General features: G+C 53.9%; 4 protein-coding genes and 1 long non-coding RNA gene across 11 annotated transcripts in view; 4 read left to right on the plus strand and 1 right to left on the minus strand.

Annotated features, from left to right (window-relative positions):
• Nucleotides 1-1,671, plus strand: part of PHKA1 (phosphorylase kinase regulatory subunit alpha 1) — a 17,371-nt gene extending 15,700 nt beyond the window's left edge. For all 4 annotated transcript variants that reach the window (XM_034441781.3, XM_034441782.3, XM_087877657.1 and 1 more), the window contains 2 exons: nucleotides 63-263; nucleotides 558-1,671. In XM_034441781.3, coding sequence (XP_034297672.2) covers nucleotides 63-263; nucleotides 558-731 — 375 coding nt within the window. In that variant the 3' untranslated portion in view covers nucleotides 732-1,671. The remainder of the gene's footprint in view (nucleotides 1-62; nucleotides 264-557) is intronic.
• Nucleotides 1,190-6,717, plus strand: HDAC8 (histone deacetylase 8). Of its 3 annotated transcripts, none has more exons than XM_034441787.3 (11): nucleotides 1,190-1,956; nucleotides 2,049-2,101; nucleotides 2,183-2,313; nucleotides 2,405-2,546; nucleotides 2,653-2,765; nucleotides 4,300-4,377; nucleotides 4,515-4,623; nucleotides 5,100-5,272; nucleotides 5,707-5,801; nucleotides 6,161-6,266; nucleotides 6,361-6,717. In XM_034441787.3, exons 1-11 carry the CDS (start codon nucleotides 1,867-1,869, stop codon nucleotides 6,381-6,383), a joined length of 1,113 nt encoding a protein of 370 aa, XP_034297678.2. In that variant the 5' UTR covers nucleotides 1,190-1,866; the 3' UTR covers nucleotides 6,384-6,717. The 3 variants fall into 3 exon arrangements, 2 of the variants coding, with proteins under 2 accessions (XP_034297678.2, XP_034297679.2); XR_004595429.3 differs by having other exon boundaries at nucleotides 1,669-1,956; nucleotides 5,703-5,801; XM_034441788.2 differs by having other exon boundaries at nucleotides 1,797-1,944.
• On the plus strand, nucleotides 6,465-12,569 carry RPS4X (ribosomal protein S4 X-linked). Its single transcript, XM_034441793.3, has 9 exons — nucleotides 6,465-6,496; nucleotides 6,928-7,144; nucleotides 7,264-7,341; nucleotides 7,692-7,769; nucleotides 8,965-9,145; nucleotides 9,712-9,809; nucleotides 10,502-10,673; nucleotides 10,923-11,080; nucleotides 12,397-12,569. Exons 1-9 carry the CDS (start codon nucleotides 6,465-6,467, stop codon nucleotides 12,496-12,498), a joined length of 1,116 nt encoding a protein of 371 aa, XP_034297684.2. The 3' UTR covers nucleotides 12,499-12,569.
• On the minus strand, nucleotides 12,051-16,052 carry LOC117679649 (serine/threonine-protein kinase Nek3-like). Of its 2 annotated transcripts, XM_034441785.2 has the most exons (3): nucleotides 14,827-16,052; nucleotides 14,068-14,205; nucleotides 12,051-13,428 (listed from the first exon to the last, which is right to left on the minus strand). In XM_034441785.2, the coding sequence occupies exons 1-3, from the start codon at nucleotides 15,929-15,931 to the stop codon at nucleotides 13,262-13,264; spliced, it is 1,410 nt and encodes a 469-aa protein (XP_034297676.1). In that variant the 5' UTR covers nucleotides 15,932-16,052; the 3' UTR covers nucleotides 12,051-13,261. The 2 variants fall into 2 exon arrangements, with proteins under 2 accessions (XP_034297676.1, XP_034297677.1); XM_034441786.2 differs by lacking the exon at nucleotides 14,068-14,205.
• A 1,927-nt stretch (nucleotides 16,053-17,979) lies between these two features.
• On the plus strand, nucleotides 17,980-20,149 carry LOC117679653 (uncharacterized). Its single transcript, XR_004595430.2, has 2 exons — nucleotides 17,980-18,032; nucleotides 20,088-20,149. It is a non-coding gene; the product is annotated as an uncharacterized LOC117679653 (long non-coding RNA).
• Nucleotides 20,150-21,317: the final 1,168 nt, after the last annotated feature.

A 21,317-nucleotide genomic window follows, 5' to 3' on the forward strand; every position in this document is an offset into this window, starting at 1 on the left:
GAGCCCCATTTGGGGGCAGGTTAGGGACCGCTCAACTCAAGAGAGGCTTCCTTTGGCCATAGATGACTCCTGGAGAAATCAAGTTTGCAGTCCACGTTGAGTCCGTGCTAAACCGAGTCCCTCAGCCTGAGTACCGGCAGCTGTTTGTAGAAGCTATTCTGGTCCTGACACTGTTGACGGATGCCGAGGGTCCCAGCCTTGGGGGCCTGGTAGCTGTGGACAGGATTGTGCATGTCGCAAACGATTTGTTCTACCAAGAGCAGGTTGGGGCCTCTTTTTGCTGGGGCTTCCCTGGCCCAGGGAGGAAAGGCAGGCTGCATGGCCTGGGTGTTGAGGGAGGAAGGCTGTAGAGCATGGCTGCTCACAATCCAGTGGGTGGAAAGTTGACCGCAGCTTGGCCTGCTGGACAGAGTCCTTGGGCCCTCCGCTGCAGCTGGAGCAGATGGGGACATAAACCCAGCCAAAGAGAGTGGGATCTCTGGCAGACACAAGCTGCTTTTGTCCCCTACCTGCTTAGCCCCGACAATAACACGCTCTTCTTCTTACGTTGCAACCAGAAAATCCTGGGGGCCGATGACCACATGCTGGAGAAGGACTCGGCCACTGGCATTTGCAAGCTGCTCTACGACAGTGCTCCAAGCGGCAGGTTTGGCAGCATGACCTACCTCTCCCGAGCGGTGGTTACCTGCGTGCACGAGTTCCTCCCAAGCAGTGGCTGCACCACGCAGTGAAACTGCCTAGATTCCTCAGCAGCACCAAGAGTCACCTTGGGGGTGCGATTCCCTGGCTCCGCACCTTGGAAGCAAGCAGCACAGCCAGCCACTTTCAAGAACTGCAGCAAGCAAGATGTGAACTGGGAGGTGTCTGGCCCAGAACTTTTCCCATCTGAAGGGGTCTCTCTCTCCCTCTCCGTCTCCCGACAACAGAAGCCATGAGTTGCTGTTGGACGGTTCTGGAAGTCGGAGAACTTTACTTTCCACATGAACCAGGAGCCCCACACTGTTCTTAGGGAGGGCTTCTCCCTTTGAGGGGCTTTTCGTAGTTAAGTGTCAATCACGGGTGCTTTGCTCTTTCCTGGAGAGCAACTCCATTCAAGACGGGATGCTGCTTTCTCTACTCAGTGCTTGGGGGAGGGTCTTTTCTGCCACATGTGACACAGCATTCTGGGAAGAAAAGTCCCTGGAGCATCCTTTGGGGCAGGCTGGAAATCTAGGTCTGGCATTTGCACAGGTGGGGTGGGAGGAATGACGGGGGCTAGTTGGGGGAGTCGGGGAGGGGCATCTCCCTTTTGGGGGGGGGAAGAGGGCCTGATGGCAGCAAACTGCAGAACCTCAGAAGGGTCTCCTCTTGATCAGGTTAATCCCCGAGCCACTTCAAGAGCCCCCTCCTCTTTTGGGTGGTGTGGTTGGGGGCTGCTCTGGCGCACCTGCGCTCCACCTGCAGGGCTTCGACCACCCTGTGCCCAATTGGCCTTTTGAACACAAGGGCTTTTCAGCCCTACCAGAGAGGCGGGCTTTGTTGTGTGTGTGTGCCAAGGACCCCCTTGGCTTTGCGCCATGTATTCTGGCCACGCTGAACCCGTTTTTGGAGGGCGAAAGTGGGGAGGGAGGCGCGGGTTGCGAGTCCAGCGCCCTGTGTGGCTTTCAATAAACCGCTGAGCTGGAGTGACAACCGGTCTCCGAGTTTGATCCTTGCGCGGCGGCCTCTAAGACCCTTTGGGGAGGGAGGGCGGCTAGCAGAGGCGGGGGGGGGGAGCGCTCAGCAACGGCTCCCCGGCAAGGCAGGACTTCATTTCCCGGCGCGCAACGCGGCAGGAAGCCCGTCCCGAAGCAAGCGCGCGCGAGGCTCGCTCGGCCCGGGGCGCTTATGGACGGCTTGCCGCCGCCGCCGCCGGTCTACGTGTACGGCGCCGAGTACGTGGCGCGATGCGACTCCCTGTGCAAGGTCCCGCGGCGGGTGCGTGGTGGTGGTGGGGCGCTTGGTGGGGAATGTTGGGGGGCGCTGCCCGCGCGGGGAGGAGCTGAGCCGGCGCCCGTCTCTCTCCGCAGGCCAGCATGGTGCACGCGCTGGTGGAAGCCTACTCGCTGCTGCAGCACATGAGGTAGGCGGGCGGGCGGGCGGGCGCCGTCCCGGGCTGGGGGTCTGGCCGCGGAGCCCGCCCGCCTGAGCGTTGCCTTCCTAGGGTCGTCCAGCCGCGCCCCGCCCGCATGGAGGAGATGGCGGCCTTCCACACCGACGCCTACCTGCAGCACCTGCAGCAGGTCAGCGAGGACGGCAACGAGGACCACCCGGACTCCGCCGAGTTCGGACTCGGTGAGCGGCGGGCGGAGACCCCGCGGCCCCCCACCCCGCCGCCGCCGCCGCCGCCGCTAATTCGTCCCTCTCCCCTCCTCTCCCCCGGCAGGCTACGATTGCCCGGCCAGCAAGGGCGTCTTCGAGTACGCGGCGGCGGTCGGCGGGGCCACCCTGACGGCGGCGCGGTGCCTGGTGGAGGAGAAGGGCCGGGTGGCCATCAACTGGGCCGGCGGCTGGCACCACGCCAAGAAGTACGGGCCGGCGGGGGTGCGGGGGGGAGCGCTGGGAACGGTTTTCCCCCGCCCTTTTGCCTCTGCGCCCCGGGCGGCCTCGCCGAGCTGCAACGTCTCCCTCCAGGGACGAAGCTTCGGGCTTCTGCTACCTGAACGACGCGGTGCTGGGGATCCTACAGCTGCGCCGGAGGTTCGACCGGGTTCTCTACGTTGACCTCGACTTACATCACGGGGACGGTAAGGCTCCCCCGGCTTAAACGGGGTGGCGGTGGTGACCGAGAAGGCGCGCTGCCTGGAAGCGGGTTTTCCCCAGGGCAACGACTCTAGGAAGTGAATCGCCTTTGGATATGAATCTCTGGATGGCAAAGCCGAAGGTGAACAAAAGGGGGAGGGGGCGCCGTGGAGGACACCCTGGAAGGGGGTTTCTAACCTGGCAATGTCTAGATCAGGGGTCAGCAACCTGTGGCTCCAGAGCCGCATGCGTCTCTTTGGGCCCTCTGCTGTGGCTCCCTGTCAGGTGATCCCACCCCTGGCTGGCCCTCCCCCTCCCAGTCACTCCTCGCCTGGCCTGAGAAGGTAAGGGCGATGGCGGGGGATGGAGAAGCGGCCAGGACAGAGACAGACAGAGAGAGGAAGGGGGGGGGAGAGGGAGAGGAGAGAGAGATGTGTCAAAAGGATTTTGTGGTTCCTGGTGTTTTTTAACAATTGGTTTTCTGCCCTAATGACTGGCTGGGTAGGTGTGGCTGGGGGGGTCATGTGACTGGTGGAAGTGAGTGAGTTGAGTTGGCCACGCCCACCCAGGTTTTGTGGCTCCCGGATGTTTTCTGTGGGAAAGGGGTCCAAATGGCTCTTTGAGTATTTAAGGTTGCAGACCCCTGCTCTAGATGTTCTCCAGGGTTTCTTCCAACCCTTTGATCCACTGGGTGTATCCTGTGACCTCCAGGTCCCAGAGATGTTGCAGTGCTTTTCTTGGCTTCAGTCCTCTTCCTTTGCCTGTTTTGGGACTTTTTTCTGTTACTTCTCTCAGTCTTTCAGTGCCTTTCAGGGAAACTGGGCCTGCCCATGTCCTGACAAGATACAGGTAGCGCTCGACTTACAGCAGTTTGTTTAATGACTGTTCAAAGTTACCGTGGCACTGAAAAAAGTGACATTGCCATTTTTCACACAACTATTGCATCATCCCGAGGGTCATGCGATCAAAATTCAGACACTTGGCAACTGACTCGTATTTATGACCGTTGCAATCCTGGGATCACGTGAATGGGAAAGCCAGATTCACTTAACCGTGTTACTAACTTAACAACTGCCATGATTCACTTAAGAACTGTGGCGAGAAACATTGTAAAATGGGGCAAAACTCACTTAACAAATGTCACGCTTTGCAAAACAAATTTTGCGCTTCATTGCGATCGTAAGGGGAGGACTTCCTGTAGTAGAGGGGGTGTTTGGTTAATGACCCATTCAGTGACTGTTCTGAACAAGCGGTAGTTGGAGCTCTGGCCACCATCACAGGGTCATCCTTTGTGGTCTGTGCTAGCCTTCAGTGAGCAGAATCCTTGGGGGGTGTCTGGAGGTTGGAATTGCTCTGGCTGGGTGGTGGGGTCACCTGAGGTCACGCTTTATGGCTGTCACATCCTGGTCCCAATTGCCATTGTTAACTGAGGACTACCTGAAAAGGCCCCAGTGCCAGGTGCTGAATTCTGACAGGAGCTGGGCGAGACCGACTCCTGGTCGGGCACAAAGGACATCTCCCTCTTTGCTGTCTGCGCAGGTGTCGAAGACGCTTTCAGCTTCACCTCCAAAGTTATGACGGTATCCCTGCACAAGTTTGCTCCTGGATTTTTCCCAGGCAAGTGATTTCTTTACCACGTTGGATTCTGCCTTGCGGGAGGATCCCTCCTGCTCTGCTTCTTTATGGGTAAAAGATGGAAGGGTGACCCAGCCTTGCATTTCTATGTGCTGACCTGAGCCTTTCTGCCTACTCAGGAACAGGAGATGTGACAGAGGTGGGCTTGGGGAAGGGGCGCTACTACAGCGTAAATGTACCCCTTCAGGATGGCATCAGGAACGAGACGTACTATCAGATCTGCGAGATGTAAGCACCTGTTCATCCGGGCCCCTCTGCTCAGGAGGAAGAGTTCCTTCTGTCTGGGCTTCCCTGCCCCGTGGGAGGAAAGAGCCGAAAGGCTGAATGGGCCCTTCCCTACCCCAGAATCCAAGCTGCTGATTCGGCTTGGCTTGCCTGCTCAGAGTCAGGAGAAATTGGGGGGAGGGGGGCTTTCCCCTGGCAGCTTTGTCTCGTCCTCTTTTGGAGTGGTCCCACTTGGCAGCCCACAGTGGAATTTAATTTTCTCAGAATTGCTAGCATGTTTAGTGCCGTTTCTTAAGGAGTATCCCAGAGCGGTAGCTATTCTAGAATCTTTGCCTGCCCCTACGTTTGTCCTTCCCGGGCTTTGCCCTCCCCCCCCCCAGTAGGGCAAAAGATCCTCGAGAGGAGTCCACAGGGAGGGATGGCTGACCCTCAGCAGGGGAGAGATGGGTCCAGCAGTTTCCCTCCGTTTCATTCTGCAGAGTGCTAAAGGATGTGCATGCCGCCTTCCACCCTGAAGCTGTAGTCCTGCAGTTGGGAGCAGATACGATTGCGGGGGACCCCATGTGTGCATTCAACCTGACCCCAGAGGGGATCGGCAAGTGCCTGAATTATGTGCTGCAATGGCAGCTGCCGACCCTTATTCTGGGGGGAGGTAAGCAAGCGAGAATGCAAGTGTGGCATCAGGCACGCAGGTGCAGGGAAATGTAGATCGGGGACGGAGCCCCAAAGGTCGGCTGTGCTGATCACGGTCTAGTAGTGGGAGGTGCTTCAATTTAGGGGCAGCCTGGAATCTTGATTTTTTTTAAAGTCAAATCCTTAAGATTCCATAGCGTTAAAAATGAAATGGCCTCAGCACAACGTTCTACATCAACTACAGTGTTTCTTGCTGGGTCAGTGAAGTGGCTTCCATCAATTCTGCAAGCCCACCATTTGCATCACTGAGCCAGTCGGCTTCTGCAGCTGCGCGACGCTTCGTGCTCTTCTAACTGGGACTAGAATGGCTGTGGTGGGCAAGTGCTTTTCACTTTCTTTTCTCTTTGCCCTCTTCCTTATGTGGTGTGGTGTCTCGTTCCCTCCTGGAGACAGGAGGCTATCACCTTGCTAACACTGCCCGCTGCTGGACATACTTGACTGGAGTCATTCTGGGGAAAACGTTGCCCTCTGAAATTCCCGATCACGAGGTAAGGCTCAAGCCCCCCTTCCCTGCCCCAAGCACAGGAAAAGGGCTTCCCTTAGTCATGGACTCCCTGTGAAAATAGCCTCTGTTTTATTTACCTTGGGTAGCCGAGAATGCTTGAGACACTGCAATACACACATGATGATATACGTTTGAAGGAGCTCACCGCTGCTCAAGGCAGAGGCTGGGAATGCAGGGACAAAGCGGGTGGCTGGCCCAGGGCAGCCAGGCACACACAGGCCACCCCAGGCTGGCTCCTGAGAAAAGGCCTTCCTCTCCAGTGCTTGTTGGGATGCAGGTGGGGGAAGGGGGCGCCAGGGTTCCTCCCCTTTTTCCTTCCACCTGACCTTCCCTCTCGGGCAGTTCTTCACGGAATACGGTCCTGACTACGTGCTGGAAATCACTCCAAGCTGCCGGCCAGACCGGAACGAGCCTCAGCGCATCCAGGAGCTCCTTGGCTGTGTGAAAGGTGGGCCCCCTCTTGCTCCAGTCTGGAGGCTGATCGGAGGGTGGGACCCGAGGGCTCCAGCAGGAGACAGACTTGGCATGTTCTCTCTTTGCAGGACACCTGAAACATGTGACTTAGTGGGAAAGAGGGCTCCCTTCTCTCCAGAGCCACTGCACCAGGGAGCAGCTGTCGAAGAGTCTGCAAAGAAACTGCACGGAAATGCGAGTCCTTCAGGCTGCGGTCCGGGAGTTGTTTGTGCAGCTTGGAGCAACAGGGTGTTAAAGGAAACCTCCCCCACTCCCCCAGCCTGGACTTCCAGCCTCGTCCCTTGCAGAGGCAGCTCATTCTGGAAGGAGTGGAAGGCCCCAGCCCTGGGCCTCTTGGACTGGCAGGAGCACAGCAAGATGAGCCCCCTTTGTTGGTCTTTTTTTAAACAGCTGTTTGCCTTGAAATAAAAAACTGGATGACTTTGCCTCTTCTCCTGCTGTGTGTTCCTTACATTCTCCTTGGACTAAGAGCTGTCAATAGCGTTTTCCATCTTGTGGCAATGAGTCCCACCGGTTTCTTTAGTGAGCCTCAAGATTGCACTTGATGGGAGTGACAAGGAGGAAAATGCTCCCCCACCTGGTGACTTCATAAAATCCAAGGCATCTCCCCCTTGCTTTGCTTCTCCATTTCCCAGTGAAGCATCCTCCAGCATTGCCAGCACCCGGCTTGCAGGTTCCCTGGGTGGCCCTTTGGGCTCTGCAGTCAGCTGCCCCCCTCCCCCATTCCTGGCAGTAGTGGCCCCGGGCGGGAGATGCCGCAGACGGGAATTCCAGATGTGGCTTGTCAATAGTGGCCGCAAAGAGTCCCCTTCTCCAATTGCATTGCGCATGTGTGCTCTGACTTTGGAGGCCGTGTGGCGCTGTGCTGCGTGGGCGGGTGGAGGTCATGGAAAGCATCTTCTCTCGGAGTAAGAACTCTCGTGGCCGCTTGGGGGAGCTGGTCGCTGTCGCCTCTGAGACTTTCTGGACAGGCGGAGCCGCCGTACTTCAGCCCGGATATCCGGCCGGGGGTGGAAGCTGCGGCCTTTTCTCGGCGGAACGCGGCCATGGTGAGTACGCGGCTCTCGGCTCGCACCTCCCGGAATCCCTCGCCATCCGTCGGCCTACTCTGAGCGGAGCGCCCCGGTTGGAGGCAGGAGGACCGGCAGCCCGGCAGGGCACCACGCGGCCGCTGTTTGGCAGCAAGAGCCCTTCCCGGTCCCAAGGAAGGCCGGCTTCGGAAGAAGCGAACGGAGGGGCCGGGTCGCTCTCGCAGTCGGTCTGCTCCAGGCCAGGAATCCGAGCCGGGCCGCCGCAGCTCCGTTGAAGGGCGGCTGCGTTCCGGGGCCCGAAGCATCTGGAAGGGGCTCGCTTGCCTTACCCGACCATCTCTAACTGCTGCTTTGCGTGGTTCTTGCAGGCTCGTGGACCCAAGAAGCACCTGAAGCGGGTGGCCGCTCCGAAGCACTGGATGCTGGACAAGCTGACGGGAGTCTTTGTAAGCTGGACCCTTCAAGCACGGGGTGGGGGGGTGGGCGATAGTTCCCTGTAAGGTGGCCTGAAGGGGCTGCTGGCGCCGCTTCCGCTCTTGGGCTTTGAGCGATTTGCAGAGATGCGGTTGTGGTAGAGGCCTTCCACTACAGTCATCCTCCTTGCATTCTTGCTCCAAATCACAACTTCAGTGCGTTGTTGTTTAAAATAACGCTGCAATTTATGAGCGTGGCATATACTGAATGGAGGAGGAAAGGAGCCTGCTTGTGTGTTAGGCTTTTCCCACAAAAGCTGCCTGCGATTGAGCTTGTGAGCATCCCTGCCATGTGGATGCCTTGTCCTCTTTGCTGTGTGCTGAAGGGGGAATGGCAATAAAAACTCATTGTTGAGTGCAATTATAGCTCTGGGACAAAAACTATTCAGAAAACTATTCAATTGTTCTGTATCTTCTGCCAGAAGGCAACAGTCCAAAAAAGATGGTAAGCAGGATGGGAAGAGTCTCTGAGAATGTTATGCAACTTTCTCAAACAGCGAGATTCGAAGATGTCATCCGGGGCTGGTAGCTGAGCCCGGTGATATTCTGGGCAGTTTTAATGATTCTCTGTAGAGCTTTTTTATCCGCTACAGAGCTGCTCCCATACCATGCAAGAATGCTATATGTCAGGACACTCAATGGTGCTGCGATAGTAGGACAGAAGTAGATGCTGAGATAGATTTATCTTCCTGAGCATTCTCAGGAAGTACAGCCTCTTCTGTATAATGTGATGACCAGAAGGGCTAGGAATAGCAACACCCACGTGGGGGAGGAAGCGCACTGGGAGATACTGGCTCAGCCCCTTGCCCTTCTGGGAGAGACTAAAATATTTATTTATTTATTTATTTATTTTTAAAATTTTTATACCGCCCCCTCTCCCAAAGGACTCAGGGCGGTGAACAGCCAAAATTAAAAAACATACAATATAAACATTAAAATACTATAAAAACAAAATTAAATTTATCTTTGGCTTCCCCAATTAAGCAGAGAGTGCAGACAAAACCATTAATGAGTGCTGTCTCTTAATATCTTTGAGTGAGGGAAAGTTGGGCTACAGTTCAGCTAAATAAATGGTGGCCGGTTTCATGGCTCATTCCTGCGTTCTCGAAATGGCTTTGCGGGAATATTGTGGCTCGTGTGTGACTTTCCACTTTCTTTGTATTTACAGGCACCCCGTCCATCGACAGGACCCCACAAACTGAGGGAATGCCTCCCACTTATCATTTTTCTCAGGAATAGGCTTAAGTACGCCCTGACTGGTGATGAGGTCAAGAAAATCTGCATGCAGCGGTTTATCAAGATTGATGGCAAAATCCGCACAGATATTACCTATCCGGCTGGATTCATGGGTTAGTGAAAGTTAGTTCGTGCTGGGCTGGGGAGGGCAATCTGTAGATTAGAAGAGGGAGAAGTGTCCTTTTGATATTTCCTTAAGCTTGCTGCTCATCCAGGAAACGTAGTTCTGTTGTTTAGTTCTAATAAAATGCTTTGAAAGAGTCCATTCCACAAATAATGTATCCAACATTAAGTAACAGAGCTCACCTTCTCCAGCCTAGGGTATCCTCAGTTGTTAGATGTCAGCTTCCATAAACTAGGCCAGTTTCTGGGTAAGTGGTTATGGAAACCAGCCTGGCCCATCTCCATTATGCAATAGGCCTCACTTGCTTCCAGTTTTCCCCATGTGGCATCTGACTTGCTTTGGCCTCTTTCCCTGGGTAGTTTTCTGTACAGCCTTTTGTCTTTGAGCTATGCCACGTTTCACTCTTTAGATCTCAGAAGAATCAAAACCTCTTCTGAGATCTGAAGAAGCAACACATCAAAAGACAAAACCATGCAGTGGCAAAGCCATGTCCTTTCTCTTTTGGAAACCAAGGACGTGTCCCAATGCCTTTGTTTTTGGCTGATTCCTTATCAGATGTGATCAGCATTGAAAAAACAGCTGAGCACTTCCGCCTCGTGTATGATACCAAGGGACGCTTTGCCGTTCACCGCATCACGCCAGAAGAAGCCAAGGTAAGCCTGCTAGCCAACCAGTATTGGAAAGACGGAATTGTATTCCTTGACTAAGAAACTGAATGAATATCGATCAGAATAAACGTGCTCTGAAACTGGGACGTTGTTGCTCCTGAACATTTGTCCTGATGTCTTTTGTTGTTGCCTTATTTAAGTCCTGTTTTTGGAGGGTGGTGACTAAAATTGATCTCTGAACATTCTGAGTAGCAGATGGGTGGGGAAAATTCCTTCATTTCCTGGAGTGCATCTTGCCGGGTTCCTGCTCTGAATGCTGAGAGGATCTGGGGTGGGACCGTCCTCAGGAACGGTTTTTGGTTTTTCATGCTAGGCCTTGAGTCCCAGGATAGGCCGAGGTAATACAATTTGGAGGGTTGTGCTAATGCAGTCATATCTGGCGCAAACCTTGTTCCTTGGACCTGCTCCCAGGCCCAAAGGATTAGCGGAAGCTCCTTGATCCTCTTCAGATCCTCCTCCAATTCTAGCCTGCTGCCTGAAGGAAAGGGATTGGGAGAGTGGCCTGAAGCATCTGGTGGGCTCCCTGCTCTAAGCAGCAGGGTCTACTTCCCGGCCTAACACTAGCTGGCCAGCAGATCAACAGTAGGGGAAGACTTGTCTGCTGTCCTTTTAAAAGCTTTATAATGGCAGAAGCCCCTTCTGGCCCAAGTAATTCTCTCTGTTGGTTGTCTTCCCAGTACAAGCTGTGCAAGGTTAGAAAGATCTTTGTGGGCACCAAAGGAATTCCTCACCTTGTCACTCATGATGCCCGAACAATCCGGTACCCAGATCCCCTCATCAAAGTGAATGACACTATCCAGATTGATTTGGAGACAGGCAAGATTACAGATTTCATCAAGTTTGACACAGGTTTGTTTTAAGTGACTTAACTGTGGGGGGTGGCCAGACTCCCGTGGGTCTGTTTTTTAGGGGTTGTGGTTTGTGTCTTGAGGTGTCTGCCATGGAGAGCAAAACACCTGCTCTTTAGACGTGGGCAAACCATAGTTTTTGTGGGATAGTGTCTGTGTTCATGAAAGCCATTCTGTGGGGCCAAGAGTTAGCCTTTGGTTAGAGAACGGGGATGATCTAATGGGCAACTTCTTCCTTTTCCACCTGCAGGCAACTTGTGCATGGTGACTGGAGGAGCTAACTTGGGGCGTATTGGTGTAATCACCAACCGGGAGAGGCATCCTGGTTCATTTGATGTGGTTCATGTTAAGGATGCTAATGGCAATAGCTTTGCCACCAGACTGTCTAACATCTTTGTGATTGGAAAGGTAAGCTGCTGGCAGCGGTTCTGCAGTGCATGATAGAGAATTGGCCAGGCGCTTCTCACAACCTCCTTTGAGGAGCAAAGACATGAACAAGGAGAGCCATTGTCGGCCCTCCTGACTTGCGGGGAAGGGGCCTGGATCTGTCATCCACCTTCCCTCCTGGTTGAGCAGTTATGGTGTTGTTTTCTACCTGCCAAGAGGGAACTTGTGCAAAAGGATGCATTCTTAAATCATACCATCATAATTTTATGATTTCCGAATTTTATTGATAAAATTCTTAATCAGTTCAGAAATCATAAAACTATTCAGTATATCTTTGAAAATGAAAGCCTAAATACCCTGAATATTTCAAATGTCCTTGAAGAAAGATTGCTTGAATCTTTTTGCGATGGGAGCAAGAACTGTTTTTTAAAAAATGAGTTGGAACACAAGTGTTCACAGATGGGAACATTAATGGTAAATAACTACTAGGGTTAGATTTTGATCTTGAACTAGTATTAGTCTAGTCCATCTGGTGCAGGGTGGATAAAAATCAATGACTTTTAAAAAAAATCAAAAAAATCAGATTTTTTTTATTTAAATCGGATTTTTTTTATTTTTATCGAATTTATTTTAATAAAAAACTTTTGGGGTAAAAATCTATCGTAAGATAGTTTTCTATTTAAGATACATAAATAATTTAGTTTATTCAGCATGAAATGGAGCTTAGTTATGTAGCATGAGGCTGTATATTCTGCAACACTGGGACTATCGGTGAGTCAACAGTGGGTCAAAGGAGTAGCAGAGATGACAGTTGCTCTTTAAAAATTATGATTTAAATCGAGTTGATTTAAATCAAGCCTTTTTACTAGTGATTTAAATCATGATTTAAATTGTGATTTAAATCAACTCGATTTAAATCAAATCCACCCTGATCTGGTGAGAATTGTCAGTTTGATTTTTTTTTTTTCCTATCAATAATTTGCTTTCTCAGTTTGTTAGATTGTATCCCTCAAAATTCAGTTCTATTTGTTTATTAAGGATGCTTAGACTGAGGAGCACCGAAAGCCTCCTCTTCTGATCTGATCCATGCTGATCTGGCTATTGGGGGGGAGGGAATGGTCCAGTGGCTTTACAGAGATAATCTTGCAGAGCTGGAAGTGGATCATGGCATTCTGGAATGTCTAGAATCCCTTCAGTTGGGCCCAACACTACTGACCACCTCTCAAGCAATCAGATCGTTATGGTTCGGAAGAAAGATAGGATGTTTTGCTTCTAGCATTCCCAGGAATGGCGGGGCAACGTATTTCCCCCTAACGTGTTTCCCTTTCGAACTTCAGGGTAACAAGCCTTGGATCTCTCTGCCTCGTGGAAAGGGAATCCGCCTGACTATTGCTGAAGAGAGAGACAAGAGGCTAGCAGCTAAACAGAGCAGTGGTTGAGCCCCTGAGGTGCTGTGCAAAGCCCGACCAGATTGATTTCCGGTTTGATAAATAAACCTTTTCCATACTTCTCTCTGGGCTTCTCTCTCCTTGTCTGCCTTGGCTCTCCTAGAGCCTTTCTGTGTTCTACGGTAGACAATATGACGACATGGGGAGCAGGGAATTTCACGAGGCTTCCGTCCTCAGGGTGCCTTCTGCTGTTCTCATTTCTCTTGGGTTAGTGGCCAATTCTGGCAGAGGTGAGTTTTCAGTTAAATATTTCTGTCCTTGTGGGGGAATTACCCCACCTGGGGCATTTTGTTCCTATGCCACAAGAGACAGAGGACTCTTAAGCCACCATCTGTTTTCTCTGTTCATGAAAGAAACAGCCAGATGCGTCAGGAAGGTCAGTCTGTAGAGTTTATGAACACGTGTATATGCATGTGAAGGGAATATTCCGAAAGCATTGGAGAAATGAGGAAAAGGAGGAGGCACTTATTGAAGAGATTGCAGTTGGTTACATAGGATTTTATCCTTAGCAAGTCTTGCACGTTTACTGGGTCAGCTCTTTCTGGCAGTTTTTTATAAAATCTTTTTACAAAAGGGATCTTGGTTCAGGCCGCACAAGGATTTGAATCTGGGAATAGAGGAACTAGACTGGCCCTGCATTGCAAAAACCTCTGAGCTGAGATCTTTGGGGGCTGTAGATGATTGCTTGGGAAGGTTTGACCAGAATATCTTGCCTTCACTGATTTCCAGGGTTAGCAGGGCTGGCCTCAGCCCCTTACGTTCGCTTTGGTTTGCATCCGGTGCTCCCCTTGCCGTGTTCCAGATCTAGACTTTGCAGTAAACGGCCGACCTCTGTGTGCTCAGAGTCTTCCGAACGTAACAGGTGCTCTGAATCCTTGGAAGCCAAGCTGCCGGAGTCGCTTCCACCAAAGTCGCTGTCATCTGAAAATGGCAACACCAGAAGCTTGGTTTGTGACTGGCAGCTAAGTGCCCCACCTGAACCCTCCATGGGTGGGAGGGGCCAAGCACTGTGTGTTGGATCAAAAGAGCATCAGCGGGTCAGTCAATGTTCTCTAGGGGATGGGGGACCCTTTGAAGCCAGCAGTAGCAACCTGGACCAGGTAAGGACGGGATAATTTGCAGCGGAAGGCCAAATTGAGGGAAGGGGCTGGCAAGGAAAAGGTGTCAGAGGCTGCAAAGGTAATGGGAAACAGCAGGTTCTCAGGCAACTGAATGTCTGAGTTGGCAACAAAGGGTTCTGTTGTTACCAAGTGATTCTTGCAGCCCAACCTTGAATTAACAAATGACCCTCCCGGGCTAACTCAAAATGCTGTTAGTGCTCACTGGCTCTGCTTAGTTCTTGGGTGGATAGGAGCCCACTAGAGTTGTAGGCCAGACTGAGGGCTCCAAGCAAGCCCCAGAAGAAATAGCAAGGTGCTTCATGCTGCTGCCGCCAAGGGAAGCCTGGCAGTGCCCCTATTGCCAGAGGAAAGGGGGGGGGGCTTCTCTGAGGCCTCCTTAGTGGATCAAGCAAGCGGAGCTGAAGTGAGCCATAGAAGCTGTGGGACAGAGGAGCCTCACCCATGTGCTTCTGCAGGCTCCCAGCAGCTGAAGAGGACTTGCTGTCTTGCATGGCCCATTCAAGCGTGTCCACCGCATCGGCCAGGGCGGCCTCCTCCGAGTCCTCAAAGTCCCGGGGCTCCCAGTTGTCCTCGGAAGCTGTGAGGAGGAAAGAGAAATGGGCTGGGCTGGGCTGGGCCGGGACAGGTCCTTCCTTCTCCGGAGCCTTTTCCAGCCCAGAGCCTGGCTCTCTTTAAGAAAGACTTGGCTTTTGGCAGCATGCTGGGTTCAAAGAGCAAAGGAAGAAGGGTTCCTGAAGCCTGATCCAGCCCCTTCCTGCACGGGGAGGCCTGGTCCTGTAAAAGAGGCACCGGGCTCAACATGCTCCTGCTTGCCCCTTTGCGTGGGGGGGAGGGGGGCTGGAGGGGAGAAAGGAGGCTGGCATCATCTGCGGGCAGCACCTTCTCAAGGATGCCAAACAACAGCCTTTGGTCTCCCACGTTATTGACAAGCTAGCTAGGGCTGTTGGGGTAGAGGGACTTTCTATCCTCACGGTTTACTCCAGACTGCACTAAACTGCCAGGTTCACCGGAGGTTTTATGAGTTCTCCCACGCACGAGGGCATTTCAGCTTCACTGTTGTACTGAGCTTAGCAACAGAGAGCACGCAGACTCGCTTTACTGCAAGCTAGGCAGGCGGGCCGTGCTAGTCTTAGGGTGGCAAAGGAATCTGGGAACACTTATAAGGCGGGAGCCTTTGCGTCTGACAAAATGGGCTTACAGGTTTCAGTTGCCTCGGTGTTGACGGGGAAATCTGCATCTGAGCTGCTGCCGACGGAAGAAGTGCTTGTTTCTTCAAAGTCGGCCGAGTATTGCGAAGCGCTGCTGCAGACACTCAGGCTGTCTGCGAGGTTCCAGCCGTGCTGCAGAGAGGGGAGCCAGGCAGAGCCGGGTGCCTCGGTTGCACCGCTCGGGGAGCCCCGGGCGCCCTCTGTGCCAGCCTTGGGCAGACTGGGCTTAGCCCCCTCTCCTTTGGGAGGGGCTTCTGGCTGCAGCTGGCTGGGTAGCCGAGGCTCCCGGTGGAGGAAGTAAAGGCTGAGGTGCTGCTGGACGTAGGGGAAGGTGAGGATGGTGCTGGCACTGGGCCGGACTTCGGGGTCCTTCTGCAGGATGCTCTGGATGAGGCCGTGCAGGGGGGCCGGGTAGCTGGCCGGGACAGGGCTGGGGCTGGAGTTCACAATCTTATGGAACAGGCTGATCATGCTGAAGGCCTGGAAGGGCGGCTGCAGGGCACACATCTCGAAGAGGACACAGCCCAGGGCCCAGATGTCCGCCTTGGAACTGTAGGGCAGGTCCCTGCAGAGCTCGGGGCTGAGGTAATAGGGCGTGCCCACAAAGGTGCTGGCTAGTTCCAGGGTGCCGTCCATCACCTTGGAGATGCCAAAATCCCCCAGCTTCAGAACGCAGGTCTGGGTGAGGAAGACGTTGGAGGCTTTGATGTCCCTGTGCAAGATCCTCAGGGCGTGGATGTACTGCACCGCCAGGGCCAGCTGCACGAACCACCGCATGATGACACTCTCCGGGAAGGGCCCCCCTTTCTGGATATGCTGGTCGAGGGAGCCCCCGTCGCAATACTCCTGCACGATGAAAACATGCGCCTCCTCTGTGTCCAGGAAATGGCCGTGGCAGGCCACCACGTGGGGGTGCTGCAGCTGCCGCAGAATGGCCACTTCCTGCAGGATGGCCTCCTTACTGCGCAGCCGCTTCCCGGGCACCGTCTTGACCTTCTTGACGGCAAAGAGCTGCTTTGTGCTGGCATTCCTCATCAGGAAGACCTCGGCGCTGGAGCCCTGGCCGATGCTGAAGATGGGCTCATACTGCTCCATGCTGCCCCACCGAGGCCCCTCTGCCCGTGACCACCGGGCCGACCCCTCCCTTTACCCATGGCCGGAGGAAGAGAGGGCCAGGAGCAGGGGATACTCAGCCACCAGCCTGGCCTTGGCTTCCAGGGCATGGCTGAAGTCAGGCCAGAGTGGCAGGGGAGCCTGCATCATAAGAATGACTATGACACCGCCACCCTCCCAAGCTGGTTCAACTGCAAGGCATGGGAGGGGGAGGGGGCTGAGGAGGACCCGATCTTTCTGTGCAGCTGCCAAGTGAATCCCCTTCTGATGTGCAGGAGAGGGATAGCAGCAGCCCAGGGCAGAAGCAGCAAGTTTGAGGGTCACAAGTATCAGGCATGTGCTTTCTGTAGCCCCCTCCTCCCTCACAACCCCCAAAGAGCACCCTGGCAACATCTTCCCCATTGTCACCGTATCCCCAGCGGGGGCCATCACTTCCTCCCAACCCCTTATTGAGAAGATGGAGTCTCCACAGCTGTTCTGCTGTGAAAAATTGGGCACCCCCAACCCTGTCCCTGGCTTGATCATCCATCAGCCAGGTGGCCAAGAACCAAAGCTGGACAGGTGCTTCTCTCAATGGGGACAGTGGTTTTGGGCCACCGTTGTCACCCGCTAATGGCACGCTGCTGGGACCACCCACTGAGTGACCGGAGTCGATCCCCTGCTCCCTAGAGAGTCATGCAGATGTCTGCTCCCCCCCCCCCCGGCTTCATGCTCAGAGCCCAGGAGCTGGACACTGCTTTCTTCCAGGGGGCACTGCTGCCTGCTTGCCACATGAGGGAACTCTTTCCCTGCAAACCAGGTTGCAGCCCAGGAGGAGGGTTTCCAGATGCTCCCTGGTATCCCCGCCCCCTCCCAGCCAAGGAGTTGGGGCACATTCTGTTCACTCCCAGTGCTGCCTGCAGATTTGGGAAGGCAGCTGAGCTCCTCCCAGCCGGCAGGACGACTCCGGAGACTGCAAGACGCAGACCTGGGAGGCCAGAAACATTCAGAAAAGTCTCATCCTTCTGCCCATGGCCTCTGGTGGATGAGGACGGGGGTGCTGGTCATGTTCAGTACTGTATACATGGGGAAGGGTCTTTGGAGGGAGCTGTTGTGGCAATTCAGAACATCATATGGCCCCAAAGAGGAGTTTCAAATGAAAGTCAGGGACTGAACTCATCTCAGTAACGTACCCGAAGTGTCCAGTGGGCAGACGGCAGGGGTGAAATCCAGCAGGTTCTGACAGATTCTGAAGAACCAGTAGTGGAAATTTTGAGTAGTTTGGAGAACTGGCTGGCCGGAGAGAGGGGTGGGAATGGAGATTTTGCAATATCCTTCCCCCAGGAGTGGGGAGGGAATGGAGATTTTGCAGTATCCTTCCCCTGTCATGCCCACCAAGACACACCCACAGAACCGGTAGTAAACAAATTTGGATTTCACCGCTGGCACACGGTGCTCCTTACAGGTGGTCTAAGAACCTCAGAGCAAACTCAGACCAAATTCTGAATTGTGGCTGTTTGATACCAGTTGCTTCTCAAACCCAGCACTCTCTGGGATGCAAGAGGGCAAGACTGCTCATTTCTTAGCATCTTCCCCACGGCACAAGAAGAGCTCCGCATCTGCGGGGACAGAGGGCAGTTCTTGACTCTCATCAACGGACCTTGGGCCCCTTGGCCTTTCACCCTCATGGGCACTTTCTGAAATGGGGCTGGAGGCTTGCGTGGCACGTCCAGGGCTGCAGGAGATTTAGGAGTGCCTTAAGCCTCAGGGACCACCCCACCCCACCCCACCCCCGCTTGGAAGTTATGATAGAGCCGCAAAGGGGATGCTGGTGCACCGCAAATGCACCTCTGGAAGAGATGGGGGAAAGGTGAGGGGAGACAACATCTACTGTTGCTCTGCCTCCAGGAAGGGGCTCAGCCATGAGACAGGCCCCATTTTGCCCCTCCCTGGAAAGAGATGGTGGCCAGAAACAGGTGCTGTCCCCACACCCTTTTCTCTCCAAGTGGAAACCTGCAGCTTTGGCAGTCCTCGAGGGAGCTATCAAACTCTTCGCATGGATCGGATTAAAAAATAACCGTGATTTAAGGCACATCCAGGGAAGGTGAGGCTATCAGAACGCTGGTCTGAGAGGGGCTACAATGCAAGGCCTCCCTTCCCTCTCATCCAGAGGTAGGGTACGAGTCCTTTTTCTGCAGAAGGGGCGCAGGCAACAGCCCAGAGCCCCTAGCCTGCCTCGGCTGGCGTTTCTTCCCTGCTACGCCACTTCCTCCAGCTCTGGTACTTTCAGGATTCTCCAAGGCTTCGGGTGGGGGGGGGCACAGAGAGGCGTGACCACACTGACGTAAGGGAAAGCAGAAATAGGGGAAGTGGAAGGCGGGAGAGTTGGGCATCTCAGCAAAGAACAAAACAAATTGACGACAACACAGAAAAATGTTCTCAGTTCCACGCTGTTATGTAAGAAGACTCTGGAGGCAGGCGGGGCAGCGGGGGGAATGTGGAGCACCCTCCCAAGGTCCAGGCTTGCAGCCTTGGCTTGTCTCACAGACCACGTCCCATTTCAGGAGGTTACATAACAGCCCCCTGCATTCTGCCCGCCTTGCGGTTTGAAAATCAGCCTTGGGAAGCCATTCTGGGTCAAATTCCCTGTCTTGGCATAAAGCGTGGCTTTGCAAGAGCTCTGTTCCCATCTGAGAGGGTTGGCAGGGGAATGGCAGCCCCTGGTGGGTCTTCCTCAGCATCTTCTCCCTGAATCTGAGACCAGGTTAAGCAGACGCAGATTTCTGCACCTTCCTCAGGTAACACTGACACGTCCATTAGCTCAGAATGCCAGGCCACTATGGCAGAGGTCTTCAAACTTGGCAGCTTTAAGATTTGTGGACTTCAAGTCTTAAAGCTGCCAAGTTTGGGGACCCCTGCACTATGGGCTTCAGCCATGAGGCTCCCTGCCTGTCTTGGATCCCGGCGCCAGGCACATATAGCATACCTGTCAGGATTGTTGTCAGGCAGTCCTCAAGGAAAAGGCCAGGCTGTGAATGAGCGAGCCTCACAGGGCATCTGCCAAGCCCAATTAGGCCTCAAGGCTGGTCCACCAGAAACACCAGAAAAGGGTTTTTCCTTCTCTCCTACATTATCGGCATGGAGGTGGCTTTGACATGGTCCTTCCAACTGCAGCCAGAAGGCAGGGGGAAGAGAGGACACACACACAGCTGCAGCTTTCCCCACCCTCTCCATAGGTCCAGAGCAGCCTCAGTGGCTACAGACAGTGAAGAGGAGAAAAGAAGCCTCTGAAATTGCATGGCCTGCCACCTGCCACCCTTCCCCGGCATTCTGCAGAAAGTGGCTGCTCCTCTGTGTGCAGGGTTGGGTGACCAGGGACCAGCATCCAAACAGCCTTGCCGGCCCCTTGTAGCCTCCTTCCGGGGCCATTTGGGCAACCTGTGGCTCTAGTGGGTGTTTGAAGTGACCCAAATTTAATTCGCACCTGGCACAGTGGCAATCCGCGCGGGCACCTTGGGGTTTTGAGGGGACAGAGGGAGTCGCGTGCCTGCCTTGGCTGGGCTCGGAGAGTCTGTAGGCTGGGGAGCGCCTGCCCCGCCCCTGGGCGCCATCCAGAGGCTGCTGCAATCCTGGCACGGAGCTGCTTCCAAGCAGCCGTTATGCAACCCGTCCCTTATTAGCATGGAGGACTTCTTGTTCTCAGCTTCTGCTGGCAAGTCCTTTGTTTTGGTGCTGCTTCTGCTGCTCAGCAAAAGGGCAAAGAAGTGGTGCTGAAGGGCGCTTGCTCAGTGAGGGGGGCAGGATACAAATGTGTCCCCCCCAGAACAGTCACCAAACAGCCCCTTTTTCCACCCAGGAAGGCCCCAGAGTGGACACCGCTTGCCCTCGGCTGCAGCGGCACCAGTCAGAGAAGTCACCACCTGGGCACCAGCAACTGCACCTGGCTCCACGTGGCCCACTTGGTAAAAACAATCTAGCCCCATAGAAAGAACCCCCCCCCCATTTCCTGTGACCTCCCTTTTCACAGGCAAAACAGACTTTCACTTTTGGGACTTTAAACCTGATCGTCTTTAATTAACAATTGAGACTCTGTTACTGCTAAGAAAGAGGTCATAATTTAGACTCTTTGTGCCAATCCTGCCTTTTGTCACCTTGCCAGATGGAATAACTTACATAAGTTATGATGTGTCGGATCTGCAAATAAACAGAATGAGAAGAGGGTATTTACTCAGCCTCGATCTGCAAACTTCAAAATGGATTGACAAAGATTGCAGGAGCACAGGTCTCAGAGAGCCAAGGGGAAGAGGCATGTATTGGCAGATGTTTCTCCCACAGCTCTCCATGCCCAGACGCTCAAAGTCCCTGCACCATCAGAGAAGTTACAGACCATATTGAAGAAGGAAAACTGAAGTCACCTGAAGAATCAGAAGTCCAGCCCTCAAATGCCCCCAGAGAGAAAGAGAGAGGGATTTCCCCCCCACACACACTGAATCTACAGCTCTGCATGGGAAGACAGGTGTGCAGGAGCCTCTGGGCTTTGGCAGCCGGAGGGCAACTGGGCTCCCCAGGTCAACATCGAAGGCAAGGGCCACTTACTGCCAGGCCTGGAGGCCCTGCTGGCCTGGAGAATGGGCCAGGCAGACCAGCTTCTGTACCTTGTGCTGCTGACAGACGGGCAGGCAGCTGAAGGGCAAGGTGGGCAAAGAGGCAGGGCCGAAGCTTCTGGCCTTTTATCCCTGGGTGCCAGCTGGAGGCCCTCAGGCCCCTCCAGAATAATCCCTGGTTATAATGCTGCCTCTGCCCATTCTCCCTTCTGGGAGGCCTGCAGTTGTTGCCCCTTACCTCCTCCTCAGCTGCCATCTTGGGGGGGGCTCCCCCCCATTGATAGCCCCATGCCAAAAGCTCTCTTGGCACCACCAGGAGGTCGACTCTGCCCTAGACTCAGATCTCGGTTGCTTCTGGTAAAGGAACATCATCTCTGGGAAAGAATTTGCCCACCCTCTTGGTGATTAAACTTTCAGGAGGCCCCCCCCCCATCCCCGGGAGTGAAAGAGACCAAGTGCCCTATAGCTGGGACTTTCCTTGGCAGAGGCAGAGGGAGAGGGCCCGAAACCAAGCAATCCGGACGGTTTCCTCTCTGCCTGACAGTCTGTTCGTTCATTCCTCATGGATGAGATTTCTCAGCGTAAGAGACCTCATAGCACCCTTCTGAAGCACCTGGAGAAAGCCGGGTGGGGGTACCTGCAGAAGTGAAATCCAACAGGTTTCGGAGAACCGAGAGCAGAAATTTTGAGTAGTTCGGAAAACCGATAAATATCACCTCTGGATGGTTCCAGAGTGGGGTGGGAATGGACATTTTGCAATATCTTTCCCTGCCACGCTCACCAAG

Source organism: Pantherophis guttatus, chromosome 12 (assembly GCF_059756535.1).
Source record: "Pantherophis guttatus breed Tessera chromosome 12, ASM5975653v1, whole genome shotgun sequence".
Taxonomy (NCBI): Eukaryota; Metazoa; Chordata; class Lepidosauria; order Squamata; family Colubridae; genus Pantherophis; species Pantherophis guttatus.

What these genes read in the sequence shown, in the direction of transcription:
- RPS4X (XM_034441793.3), top strand. Translation starts at nt 6,465, where the DNA reads ATGCGAGTCCTTCAGGCTGCGGTCCGGGAGTT. An exon ending in CTATCCGGCTGGATTCATGG is followed by an intron (nt 9,146 to 9,711) that starts GTTAGTGAAAGT and finishes ATTCCTTATCAG; the next exon opens with ATGTGATCAGCATTGAAAAA. An exon ending in TTTCATCAAGTTTGACACAG is followed by an intron (nt 10,674 to 10,922) that starts GTTTGTTTTAAG and finishes TTCCACCTGCAG; the next exon opens with GCAACTTGTGCATGGTGACT.
- HDAC8 (XM_034441787.3), top strand. Translation starts at nt 1,867, where the DNA reads ATGGACGGCTTGCCGCCGCCGCCGCCGGTCTACGTGTACGGCGCCGAG. An exon ending in CGACTTACATCACGGGGACG is followed by an intron (nt 2,766 to 4,299) that starts GTAAGGCTCCCC and finishes CTGTCTGCGCAG; the next exon opens with GTGTCGAAGACGCTTTCAGC. An exon ending in GCTCCTTGGCTGTGTGAAAG is followed by an intron (nt 6,267 to 6,360) that starts GTGGGCCCCCTC and finishes CTCTCTTTGCAG; the next exon opens with GACACCTGAAACATGTGACT.
- LOC117679649 (XM_034441785.2), bottom strand. Translation starts at nt 15,931, where the DNA reads ATGGAGCAGTATGAGCCCATCTTCAGCATCGGCCAGGGCTCCAGCGCC. An exon ending in CACCGAGGCAACTGAAACCT is followed by an intron (nt 14,206 to 14,826) that starts GTAAGCCCATTT and finishes TCCTCCTCACAG; the next exon opens with CTTCCGAGGACAACTGGGAG. An exon ending in GAGCCTGCAGAAGCACATGG is followed by an intron (nt 13,429 to 14,067) that starts GTGAGGCTCCTC and finishes TGCCATTTTCAG; the next exon opens with ATGACAGCGACTTTGGTGGA.